Source organism: Rhamphochromis sp. 'chilingali', assembly GCF_963969265.1.
Source record: "Rhamphochromis sp. 'chilingali' genome assembly, chromosome: 2".
In the NCBI taxonomy this organism is placed as follows: Eukaryota; Metazoa; Chordata; class Actinopteri; order Cichliformes; family Cichlidae; genus Rhamphochromis; species Rhamphochromis sp. 'chilingali'.
In genome coordinates this window covers 30,127,460-30,141,348 of record NC_137930.1, presented here as the reverse complement: position 1 = coordinate 30,141,348, position 13,889 = coordinate 30,127,460, and the positions used below count along the sequence as shown (strand labels likewise).

General features: G+C 36.6%; 1 protein-coding gene across 1 annotated transcript in view; it reads left to right on the top strand.

Moving 5' to 3' along the window:
• The window catches only part of grin3a (glutamate receptor, ionotropic, N-methyl-D-aspartate 3A), a 61,870-nt gene extending 48,427 nt beyond the window's left edge, over positions 1–13,443 (top strand). Inside the window, exons 8-10 of the mRNA XM_080875892.1 lie at positions 1,991–2,152; positions 2,416–2,486; positions 11,448–13,443. Of these exons, the coding sequence (XP_080732018.1) occupies positions 1,991–2,152; positions 2,416–2,486; positions 11,448–12,006 (792 nt within the window). The 3' untranslated portion in view covers positions 12,007–13,443. The remainder of the gene's footprint in view (positions 1–1,990; positions 2,153–2,415; positions 2,487–11,447) is intronic.
• Positions 13,444–13,889: the final 446 nt, after the last annotated feature.

The following is a 13,889-nucleotide window of genomic DNA, read 5'->3' as shown; positions in this document are numbered from 1 at the left end:
GGCCGTGAACCGTTCACACTAGAGAGCGTTTGCTGTCATATTTCCTTTGTAGTATGAACAACCAGACAAAAAAAATCGGATTTGATCACAAAATCGGAATTGAGCATTAAGACCTGCAGTGTGAACGTAGCCTTAGATCAGATTAACGTCACATATATACAGTGAGCTCATCTTGACTTTGAAGGATACCGCAGTTTTTCCCCTATCCCAATGGATTTCTATAGAGTTTAAAATGTATGCCAGCACAGCCAAAGGTTACTATTCTCTTTATTCAACAACTTCTCAGGAATCATTATCTTCCACCGTCCAAAATTTCATTACTGCTAGCGTGCCAAGTCACAAAAATGCATTGATAAATTTAATCCATCATGTATTCTTCACCAACATGACTTTATAATGTAATCACTGCAGCTGCCCCGGTATCAAAAAGCTATTGCACACTCAGCACTAAAAAGATTCTTATGAGAATATATGTAACTGCAGTAACTGCAACAAGTGGTCAGTTAAGCAAAGCGTTATATCACATTTGTAGATGGCTACATGTACAGACTCGCACAATAATATGGACACATTTAGAACAGAACGAGTGTAAATTAAGATGTGAAGGAGGCAATCACAATCTGATCGAAAGTGTGATATCCCAGAGGGATTCTCTTATATTTCAGAAGAATGAGAAAACTTGTTCCAAGAGATTTAAAATTAATTTCATGACGTGTTTGCCCTGAGTTTGTAAATGCAAGGTGGTCTTACTTCAGATTTCCAGTCCTCTGAAAAATTATTCTGTTTTTATTTAAATGAAACAAGCAATTTTTACCTGTGACTGACTTCGTAATGATATTTGGAGGCTATCGCCCTTAATTTTGCCCTCAGTTTCTTTTTATGAGCAAAATAAGCTAATAATCCATATGAATCACATGTAAGCAATACATTTAATATATTATTTATTGCATTGTGTGTCTCAAATAATTAGACAATGAGAATTTCAAGATATAAGTATAAAGCTTAAAGTCATTTACTGTCATATGAATAAGAGGACTCTATGCAAAATCTAAGTACACCCTAAATTACAGATTCAGTTACTTATAAAACCATCTTTAGCAGGAATAACTTAAAGTACTTGTTTTCTATATGACTTTGTAATGCCCTCACACTGTTGTGTGACTTATACAGGGTCATTGCAACACCTTGATTCTTTCTGTTGTCAATGTTCTATGCTTCATTGTACTGAGATCATTGCCCTGTTGCATGGCCGAAGTGAAGCTTCAGCAGTTCATCAGATTGCCTAGCATTTGGCTCTAGAATAGTTTGGTGCAGGGGTCCTGTGGCTGCAAAACCAACCACCAACCACCAAATCATCATCACTAAAGTGTTGTGCTTGACAGAGGTGTTTGTGCCGATACGATTTGTTTGTTTTTTTGCCAAACATCTTTGTTTTGGTCTCATCTGTTCAAAGGACATTGATCCAGACGTCTTGTGGTTTCTTCAGATTCAGTTTTGCAAACATAAACAGTGCTACCATGTTCTTTTTAGAGAGAAGAGGCTTGCAACACTTCCAAACACACACTTGTTCATTTAAAAAAAAAAAAATCATACTGTCATGAACTTTAATATTTAATGTGCTAACTGGAGGCTGTAACATTTGAGGTATTGCTCCTGGGTTTTTTGCAGTTTCTCTGAGCTTGCAAGGTCTGACCTCTGGGTGATTCTGCTGGGGCATCCACTCATGGGAAGATTGTGTCATTGTGTTAACAAACAACTGAATGCTCCAGACCAGTAAATTGCCAAAGCCTTTACTTTTATAGTCCGTTGCATAGCATCCTGCGAAAACAATCTGTTTCACTTGACTGTTCATGGATTGTTTTTAAACATCTGCTTCTCCATATGCATATCTGTATACACACTCCCTGTATAACCTCCTTTATCCTTCCCACCTTTTCACTTTCTCAAGCTTCTCTATCATATACTGATTGTCTCATTTCTTTCTCTCCAGACGCTGCAGATGGGTATAAAGCATTTTTCTGGTCTGTTTGTGATGTTGTGTGTGGGCGTGGCTTTATCTTTGCTGACCACCATAGCGGAACACATTGTGTACAAGCTGGTGATCCCAAGGGTCAAGGAGCCACGCTTCAAATACTGGCTACACACAAGCCAGGTACGGACCAGACTCACACTCAAACACACATGTGGTGACCGTGACTGTGGTCACACTATAATTTAAAAATAGTTTGTGCAAGCAATTATGAAAAATAAGATTTATAAAATGAATAGTTTTTATCTACAGTTTCTGGTTTTGCAAATTTTGTGCATTTGTTTTTTGTTCTTGCTTTGTTGTTGCTGCTTATGGTAAAGTCTTTCAGACACTTAAAAATCAGACACATCATTTACAGTAAGCACATGTTGTTGCTTGTTTTCCAGAGATTACACCGGGCCCTCAACTCAGTCTTCACAGATGACAAACTACCGACTATTACAAAGCCTGAAAAGGGGTACTGTTATTGTCTTTAAAGTGTGGGCATTGTATTATTTCAGTTTGGTCTTTCATCATCTATACTTGATGAAACATCCATCCCTAAGTGACTGATCTGAATCTGATCTGAGCACATATGTGTTGTAATTATTTATGAATTGTTTGGAACATTTGTTTGTTATCTTCATCGGTACATTACAAAAATTCAGTATATATGGTGCAACAGATCCATTTTAAACACTTTATACCATTTTTTGTTGTTTTTGCTGTTTTTCGCAGGTGTGATGTAAGAATTGTTTATTAAATGCTGCTTATTTTCCCATCACTTTGGATTTTTAAACACAATAACATAGTTACATATTACAAACGAAGATGAAAAATGCTCCTAAATGTGATGCATGCTTAAATACACCACATTGACTGAGACTAAAAATGCAAACAAGGTGTTCCTGTAAGAAGCCAATATTTGAAAGTTAAATGGTGCATTGGCCAAATTATAAGCTGAACAGTAAGTGACATCAATTAATATCCAAATGGAAGTTAAGGGACCCATTTTTAATCAAAAACTAAATAGAAAGGTCAATCTGTTGGAAGCCAATTATCAGTGAGGGAAATTGAGAAAATAATCCACGCTGACGTCACGTGGTATTGTTGAAAACAGTGGGTGAGAAAGGGAGAATCAGTAAATCATGAAAGCGTCTTTATGTAGGCACTTTCAGTGTCCTTTGCATGGGGACATTTAATTGCACATATTAATACATATTAGTTGCATACACTTTGATACTGTGTGCCATAGCGTAGCCCTGCCCTTTTCACATTTAGCCATCAAGCATCTAATCATACCACCACCCTTTGTCTTGATTTGGATTTACTTGGTCTCCCCTTAGAAGCAAAATAAAGTTCCATTTTATAGTATAGTTCATTCACATCTACCACTCACTCCATACTGAGAGCACACTCAGGTGGAGCACTTAAAGTAAGGATTAAATACACTTAATAATTATGGAGCCGAGGCCATGTGAGGGATGCCTGTGGTAATGAGGATGGATTGCCTACTCTTGCATAATTATACTCATTCAATCAAGTTATTCTGCATGCTGTCTAAGAGTCAGAAATTATTACTGTCTCATTGTCAGTGCTCTGCCGAAAAACTTGTGTGTCAAAAGTGTCTTTTGTGCAATCAGAGCACTGAAATCAGATCTTCCCGTGCAGGATTTTATACTCTAGACAGTTTCAGTTAGAATTAAACTGTGCGAAACGATACCAAAATGCATCATTATCAGTCCTAGTCTGTACTGTATGGTACTGAAAATCGCTATACAGGATGACCAAATGGAACACATGGATGGAAATTAAATTGGAAATCACTACTACTTAGGATGAAGCTATAGCACATTTCATTTCCTAAGTGTGTTAACTGGGATGTAGGAAAACCCAAAGACAGCAGAGAACACTGTCTGTGTGAGATAATTAGCAGCAGTGTCTGTAATACCGTGAAATATTCTCGGATGGCCAGTTAAGATTGCATGCTTTGGTATCAAGCACAGTGTTAAGGTCATGAAGCTCTGGCAATGACTGACAGCCAGGCTAAAATAGGATTATCTGTCGCTCTGAATACACCAATGATATCAGTTACAATTCAGCTACAATACTCTGTTTCAGTAGTGGAGAATTGTTCCGTCTCTTTAATACCTAATACTAAAATTACGTAAATTAGTTGGGTTTTTTTTTAATAAATAGTAAACTTATTTAACATTGTATTTCATATCATTTTATTTACAGTTTTCTTTTTTTGTGGCCTTCCATTTAATATGCATTATTTTATTTTATTTTGTTTTTATCTGAGTAGGGTTTTCATTTTCTAATCCCACTGTCTCATTTAGGAAAATTTAAAATGTAGATATGATTCATGCCATGGCTGACATGTGCTTAGATGGAATTTGTGGCATGTTTTTAAAAACCTGCTGACACAGGTCAAAATAAGAGACAAAAAAACTGTAAGCTAGTTTTAAAGTAATTTACTTGAGACTGGTGTTCTACGCTGTAGTCCAATGCAGCGATTCTATATTTTGCTTAATAAAAGACACCCTCTGACCTCAGCATAGCAAGCTGCGTGTGTCTTGTTTTGACTGTTGATAGAAACATCTGTACTGATATACGGGCTAGGAAAATAAAAGTTACTGGTGAATAAAATGCAATTTAAAAAAAATCTTTTTAGCTTCGAGAACTGCTGCAGATAAGCGGAAGTAGGATGAGAAAACTTCACTGATTGACATAAGATAGAAAAATAACTGCAAGTACTGGAAGTTGTGATTTTCAATACTATCGGATGCTGTTTTGGTGTGTCCAAGTTTTGTTTTGGCCTCTCATATAAAGAATATAATTCAAATCGAGGGCATCTTTAGTTCAGGCTGGAAACAAAATCAAGCTAATAGTTCAGTCATATGCATTTGGCAAATCTCTTGCAGGGCGTGCTGTTTAGGTAATTTTAACTTCACACTTCAAGCTGCTTTGCAACCAAACTCTACCCCAGCTTCTTTTTTATGTAATGTGTCACTTAATGTCAGTTATCATTAATCATTCTTTGAATCTTTCTGCTTTTGGCTTTTCATATATGTTGGAAGGGTTGTGAGAATTTCACTGGAGGAGGACCAAAAATCTAACCTTTTAATCCAACCAGTGGTAATACACAGAAAGACAGCATTGAAGCACAAGTAATGCAGACATGGGGCAGGCAAAATGCAAAAACATGACAAAATATCATACAAGAGGAAACCAGAGACTAAAAACGTGGGCCGAAACAAATAAAAACACCAGGAACTCCAGAAAAAAAGGTACAGGAAAAGAATCACTAGAAAACTGGACTAGTAGTAACAAGACAATGTGGGAGAACAAATGGGTGTATATATACTGGGGTGAGTGATTAAGTAATTGGACACAGAAGAGTAATTGGTAGTTTGGGAATGGATGTAGAAAGCAACGCCGGTCAGATTAATCAGGTCATAGATTATAATTATCAAGGATGGAAAACTACTAAAGGGAGGAAGTAAAACTGATTAGAATACACAAAGACTAATGATTACAAAATATAACAGGAAATGACTTGAACCGGAACATAACACTCCAAAACCAAAGGTGTGCAACTTTCCAAAACTTAAATAACTACACATGGAAACAACAGTCTTTCTATACATACATCTTGATTTTAAAGCATAGATCCAGTACATTATTATAGTGGAAAGTTGTCTCAGGCTGGAGAAAATGAATAAAAATGTGTGCTATGTGAAGAACACGTTCAAATGTTGCAGAAAAATAATGATTCGAATTTTGACATGACTTCAGTGTGAGTTGCACACATTATGTTGCACATTTTTCTTTCTGACCTTGATAAGCATTATATTTTGTGGGTCACTGCATGGTGGTAATTTCTACAAGGGCAAAAAAAGTAAAGTCTGTGTTCATATATTTTCCATTGAAATGGTGTGAACACTGTTTCAATCATTGTACCAATTCATAAAAGATGAAGGGGCTGCTCTCAGAGTTAACACCCTGAATACCAAATCAAGGAAAATTGCTTAGATGGATGGATAAACAATGAAGGAATCCAGCTTTTTAGTTAATGCGAAAGGAGGAAATGCTGTAGAATACTAATGAAAAAGAATCATCTTTATTTATCTCACACTTTTCAGAGCAGTGGAAGTGCTTTAAAACAAACAATAAATAATCAATAATATAAGCAGAAAAGAAGGTAAAAGTATACAAGTCTATAAACTGACTCCTTTTATTTCACCTTTGGCTTAAAAGCCTTAATTTTCCACAAATGCTTTAGTGCTGACAGTGCAAAGACCTCATACCTCTATTTCTTTCAATCTAAATGTTCTCAAACACACCGGGGACCTACCTGTGAATATCTCACTTCGTTCAGAACTTACATACTGGTCATATTTCCTGCCTTCACAGTATTCTCCAGTTCCATTTTGATCTGGCCCAGAATTCCTTCATAATAAGTGTTTAAACCGAAATTGGAAATATATATCAATTGATATGCATACATACATCTATTTTCACGTAACATAATTTCCTGTTTTACCAAAAGATAAAAAGATAAGAGTTGTGACGATTCAAATATATTTTATCTACTTTTTATGGGGTTTATCATATAACCATGTTAAACACTGTGCTTAATGCTATAATATTTTTTTAAAAAAAGAAGCTAATTTTAAATATTAAATCAACAATAATATAACGTTAATGCATTAGTCAATGTCAGAATATGCAGCATAATTTTCATTGTTTTTAAGGTGTTCTTTTTTGAGCAGTGTACACAAATTTTTAACATCTGTAAAACAGTATGAAAAATTAAAATATTAAATTTTTTGTGTATTTTGGGTCACTTTGGAAAAAGACTGGTTTAAAGGATGAAATTTGTTTTATTTTTTACTTATTTCAAACATTAAAATTAGTCAAATTTGACCTGTATAGAATGTAATAGTTATAGAATAGTTGAAGAACTTCCTACTGGTTACATTTGTAAATGCTGAAACTTCCATGATTATCTCAGGACTTCAAAATGTTCCATCTTTTACTGCAGACACAAGTGCAGGTGTCCTCCTGTCAAAAAGATGCACACATGAATTTAATAAAATTAAAAACAACTCTTTTCATGTTGTGTGTCAGCTTTAGTCTCTTTTGATGTCTGGAGTATCAGATTAAATTCTCCTTGTTACTTTTTTTATCGCCAAGTGAAAATTCCTTTGATTCAAAGAGCTCGTCTGTTAGGCTTTACTTTGTGTGATGAGAGTATCTCATCTTCACTGCTTTAATAAAATCATGTTAGTTTTTTTTTTTTTTCAGCTTGCAGAGGTGGTCCAGTAGATTTTAAAAAGTTTCTTTTTGGAAAGGAAAGGAAAAGAAAAGAAATGTTGTTCTTTTGTTAGACTTCAAGTTCAATAAGGCCTACAGCAAACATTGGAGTTGAGAGGGAATATGTTTTATTGGTCCCTAATATACTTTAAAGTTGTATTTTCATCTTCAGTAATAAAGAGCAGACAGTTAAGGCAATCTGAGGTATTTTTATTATGGACTACAGTTTGTATACGTAAAATATGTTTTCTTAACTTGACTTTTTGTATTTTGAATCATAAATATAATTTTGTTAAATGCATATTTTACAAAAATTGTGTGCTTCTTTAAATTGTAACACTGAATATTTCCCTTGGCTTTTAATTCTCTAACTTAACCAAACAGCTCATAATCTTTAATAAATCAATAGTAGACAATGAAGAAATAAATGAAGCTTATTATATATTAACTAAACTAAACAATGGAATAATAGCTAAATTTACAAAATCAGTTTAAATGATAAGGGCAACATCAGCCTCTAGCAAACATTTCCATGGTTGGTGAAGCATAAAAGCAAGGACACAGTGGTATTTTCTCCAGTGATAACAGAACACTCATCTTCTCAACTTCTCATTTATGTAGTGTAAATGCCTTTATTTCTATCTTCTTCCTATTAAGTTCTTGCTGTGTTTTTTTACATGCCTTTTTAATCTTTTTCAACATGGGTTTATTTTCATAGTCAGTACAATCAAAGAAACTGACATATCACCAAGGTGAACTACAGTTACATGTTCTTCAGAGGTTGTGTAGCTTTGAAGTGCTAGTCAAACCTCTTTGAATTGTGAATTAATATTTTCTTGTTTGTTATCCTTCTACGTTGCTTGTTACGTGATATTAAATGATTTTTAAAAGGCAAGAGGAATGATGTACATTGGACAATGATTAAGGATCATAGTGCTACTAAGAATGGAGGACAGCAAAAGGGGGGAGGGAGGAAAGAAGAGGATTTGTAAGGTAATACATGTTAAAAGTGCAAATGAACATGAAATCCGTGGTGTTGTGTCAAAGTAATGTCTCTCTGGACCTTCAGTCCACATTACTGCTGCTAGTGCTTGTTAGCGCAAAGATCACAGTGGACCTGGGGTTGGATAGGAAAGGTTTAGGGGATCAGGGCTGGTGGCAGAGGAAATTAATTGGACATGAATTTGACTTCTATATTGAGCTCTGGCAATGTCTTCTTTTTTTGTGTGTTCAGTACCTACATGTGGCGATAGCCTATTCATTAAAAAAACTTGTGCATAAGACTGGATCCAAGCATCTGCCAAATATTATTTGGTGAGTTGCTGCTATTCCTGTGGTTTTTCAAACTTGAACACCAGGTTCAAAGTTCTGACAAAACTGAATTGGCAATATAACCATTCAGCCAGTCCGATAATGAGATGTACTTTAAGAAATTCCAAAAACAATCAATCAATCAGCCTCTTACTTACTTGTTTTTTTAATCTTATTGTACTGTCATACTGACATTAAGATGTACATGAACATGAACATTTGAAGGTATGACTTGGGGTGAATTTGCTGTCGCGCCCATCCTGGGAAGACTGTGGCAACACGCCTGAATGCTCCACTGAACCAAACTAGTGGTGGTCACACTTGCTATTGGTCAGATAATCAAGTGCATTTGATCTGCAGCATCTGGCTGCTAGTTAGTCAAGGTGTCTTTATATACTGGCAAGGCCTTAAGCCAAGCTAATATCCACCCACAGCTTTTCTTTAAAAAAATTGTTTTGTTTTGTTTCATTTTACCAAGAAATGTACACGGGCTTAACAGGATAGATATACCGGCATTTCCTTAGGGAGGCAAAAAGCAATTAAATGAGGAGGGTTTGGTCCTCATTACCTGGAATGACCTGAAATACTACAGAATCACTTTAAAAATCTATCATCTTTTAGTCCTACCTAGACTACTGTATCTGTTTATGTCTCTACCTATCAAAATCCCCAAATCTCAGTTCCATGACTGAGACAAACAAATATCTTGATTTATTTGGAGCGGGCGGAAAACCTAGAATTAAATATAGCACATTATTAATTCATAAAGATAAAGGCGGCTTCTCCCTCCCAAGTCTCCGAGATTACTACCTTGCTGCTCAACTCAAAATAGTTATACAATGGTGTGATGATACTTGTGGGGCCCGATGGAAAGACATTGAGAATATCTGTGGGGTCATTTCAATACAAGCCCTGATAGGAGATCAGAAACTGGCAACAGCTTGTAAGAAAAAACTGAACCCCTTGGCATCTTTTACATTGCTTATCTGGTTTGTGTGGGGAAACTGTTGCAAACCATACCCACATATTCTGGTCTTGTCGAAAACTTTCTAAATTTTGGGAAGATGTTATATCAAAGATAGAACAGACTATAGGCTTTAAATCAAAACAACGGCCCTTCATAACATTTTATTTAGGAGACTTACCCGAAGAATTAACAAGCAATAACAAATATCTCCTGAAGATTCTTACTGCTAGGCAAGGCAAGGCAAGGCAAGTTTATTTGTATAGCACAATTCAACAACAAGGTGATTCAAAGTGCTTTACAGAGACATTAGAAACAAAAACAAAAAAAGGATGATTTAAAATTGATTAAAACAAGCAAACAAACAAACTAATTAACAAACAAACAAAACAGTATATAAAATCAAAACAGATAGAATCAGAACAGTAGATAAAATCAGTAGTTAAATGTAAGTTTTGAAATTTAAGCTTAAAAGTGTGGATTTGGTGCTTTATTCAAATGCAGCTACTGCTGCAGCGAAAAAAGCAATTACTCGTAAGTGGCTCTGTACTGACCCCCCTGTTCTGGACGACTGGTTGAGCGTTGTGGAGGAGATTCATAAAATGGAAAAACTTACCTTTTTGTTAAGGTTGCAAGATAATATTTATACCACAACATGGGACAAGTGGTTGAAATCTATCTGAAATTAGAATGGGATTTATTTATTTTTAATTCCTGTTTGTGCCTACTCACATCTATATAAACTTCTGTATGCCTCGCCGAGGCTGCTCTTACATCTGTAGATGTGTTGTCAATTCATGAATATAAAGTCATGTTCTCACTGCCAGAATTGCTTTGTAGGGAAAAAAAACTGTGTTTTTCAGTCGACTGCTTGTTTTGTTACTGTTGTTTTTGTTTGTTTGTTGTGTTCCTTTTCTGTTGTAAAAAATATGTAAAACCTTTATTAAAAATTAAGTAATAAAAAAAACTATTATCTTTTATGCACCGAATGAGAAGATTTTGTCTGCCTGCTAGAAAAAACATCAGTATATTACCATACTCACACTCTTGAGGATCCTTGAGCAAGATACTAACTGCAAATTGCTCTCCAATGCATTCAGAGGAACGATGTGTTTGAATGCTAGATAAAAAGCACTTACGTAGAAAAATTCATTGAAAAAAAAAGTGCTATGAATGGATGAGGCAAGTTGTGTAAAACGCTTTGACTGCTCAGGTAGAGTAGAAAGGTGCTATCTCAAGAATAAAAGCAATGTCTCTTATTCGAATACCACAGTCAGTAGGATTCAACTATGTTAAACAAATGTCCAAAGTTTCATGATGATTCAAAAATGATATTTAAATGTTGTCTACTGATCAGCCAGCAGAGCCATAAGTCATCCCTAAGAACGTGGTGCTTGTGTAGACAAAACAAACAATAAACAGGACAATACCCAAAGAACACCCTTTTCATGTAATGACATATTTAAGGAAAAGCGAAAAACTATTTCTTAGTAAGCAGTCACACTGCTATTCTTCCAAGACTCAATGTAACCCCCATAGCAATCATTTCCAGTCTTTACCCCCGTAAGCAATCTTCTAGAAATTGTTCAACTCTTTCAGTCCAGCTCTGTGTAAATTGCTGTTTGTCATATAACACGTTCAGAATTGTGTGTGCAGTGGCAGCTCATGGTTTAGCCATAGCTGATGCCTTGATTTTATATTGGATTCAGACTGGAAACATTTCAATTCAATTCAGTTTTATTTATATAGCGCCAAATGGCAACAAAAGTCGCCTCAAGGCGCTTTATATTGTACAGTAAACATGCAGTCAGATGAACTGATGAAGGTTTCTCCTATTTCCAGGTGCAATGAGGGAAACAACCAGTCTGCGCCTTGGAATCCTGCAGAGTCGTCCTACTGCAACAGGCGAAGGATCCTTCCACAAGAGATGCAAAACGACCTGGAATGCCCGTCATCCCAGGATCTCCCTCCTCCACCGCCCCCTTCTCCCCTCCCTCATCCCCACTCTCTCCCTCTGCTGGACAAACCCCTGCCTATAGTAACTACCTCTAATGGTCGCTCTGACCTGTTAGGAAGGGGTTTGGACCAAGGACTGGGGCCAGGGCAGGGCAGTTCTGGGCAGTGCCGTGCTTTGGGAGTGGGCGACTGCGGTCCAGGTCTGGGACGGAACCCGCTGGTTCAAGAACTGTCAGAACTGGAGAGTCAAATCCTTGTAATCAAGCAGCAGCTGCAGTCTGCCATGAGGAGGAAGAGAGAGCTTGAACAGTACCAATCAGAAAACCAGCAAGCAAACCAGACTGCACCCAGTCAGCCCACTTCACACCAGTCTAACCAGTTTGTTCAGTATACCCAGACCCACCAGCAGATTAAACAACACAAAAACACATGTCCGGAGCTGTGAAGCCAGTCCCAATTTGTCCAGGAAAGAGAACCCTGGTTAACACACTGGACTAGTTTTCAAAACCAAGCTGGGTCCCGGAACAAATCCTTGCCTGAGTTCTGAAGTTAGAAGCCTCACCGATTTCCAATAGCAGGATCCTCCTTATGGCTCTGGAGCTCCCCTCAACACTGCACTGAAATGTTCGGCAGTGATCAGATCCTGCTCTGCAATTCCAAGTAGGACATTTTCTCACTCCTGGAACATGAGATTGAATTAGATGAGAGGTGCTGGATAAGGGCGAACCAGGGATCTTGAACCAAATCTGTTCTGTTGTATCACTGAAGAGCTTTGCAATTCCTTGCCCCTCTCAACTTCCCTTATATTACAATTCTTTAACTCCTTTTCATGCCTATCTGGTTCTTTTACCTTTTTCCTGTTTATTTCTTCCTTTTGTCCCTGCCATGCCTCCCCCCCTAAAACCTCATTTTTCCAAGGGTACAGATTTGCTTGCTATGACATTAAGCCTGATCACAGATATGAGGACTCTTTGGTATTTAAGCTTAATAGACTAATTCACCTGAGTCTTTTAAGACTCACTGAGGATTTCAACTGACCTGAGGTTGAACCCAGTCATCTCAGTCTTCATGTTTGTGTGTCTTGCTGAAACCTTGTATCTTTCAGCTATTACCATTGATGTTTCTTGCTTTTGGTAGCATGTTTGTATTGATTAGGGGTATTTTTTCTCTAATAAGCTTTTGAAAGGGTCGGTCGGGTGGTTAGATGTAATCATTTTTTTAAAAAGATAAAGCTTTCGCAAGACACATTTACATACGTAATGAACACCAGGTTGACATTTTATGGTGGATTATAATAAGCGTACACACAATCTTATTTATGGGTCACTGTATAATGTCCTGCACTTCACTGATGCACACTGAATAAACAAAGTCACCTTAACTTGTCAGAGTTTGAGTTAGGGTATAGAAGTATTTCACAGTGAGATCACAACAATGGCAAGCTGGCAACATAAAACCTAAAACAGGATTAAATTGAACAGTCTCCAGCTTTTTCCGCGGTCAGGGACCCAAAACAAAACCTTTCTGTCCAGGCTCTTGAGGTCATACTGGTGCTCTTGTAACATTGTGACACAAAATACATACTTTTCAGTTCCTCATTTAAGCCAGCTGTTAAATAGTAACTGTATGAACACAGACCACTAGTTTAACTCTGACACGTTATTAAATGTGATTTGCATTCAAAAATGAACACAACACAACAGTTCCCTCTCTGGGGCCCTGTTTCCTTGCATCATTTGGGTTTGGACATGTTCTGTTATTAAATATCTTCTTTGCACTTATCTTAGTTGCTGCATTTCTTTTTTCCCCCAGTGTCTTAAAAATGTTCAATTTTACAGGTCTGTAAATGATTTCCTGTACAAATTAGAAAGCAGAGTGTGGCATGCTAAGACTCTGAGGCTTGCTCCTACCTCAACCTTGGTTTTAAGTTATTATGCCTCCAAAACCTTGACGCTGCTCGTTGCAAAACAACTTATTTCAAACAGGTTTTTTAGAATCCTTAATCTCATTTATATCTGGCAGCAAAGTGGATTTACTGCCAAGTGACTCAAAGGAAGACCAAAAGCTCAATGATTTTAAGAGGATTTAAGGTATTTCCTTGCACTTACGAGTCCCCAGCTTCAGTAAGAGAGACAAGTGTGAATTTACACTTGAGAACAATGGCTGACAGCCACTGCAAACCAGACTTTTTTTTGTATTTATAAAAGCTTCACCATTTAGATTCATCTGTAGTTACTTATTCCAGCTCATTTTAATAGATTATTTTATAAAAACGTACAGCAGCTATATATTTAAAAAACTCAAACCACTCAGAGGTTTGTTCCCTAC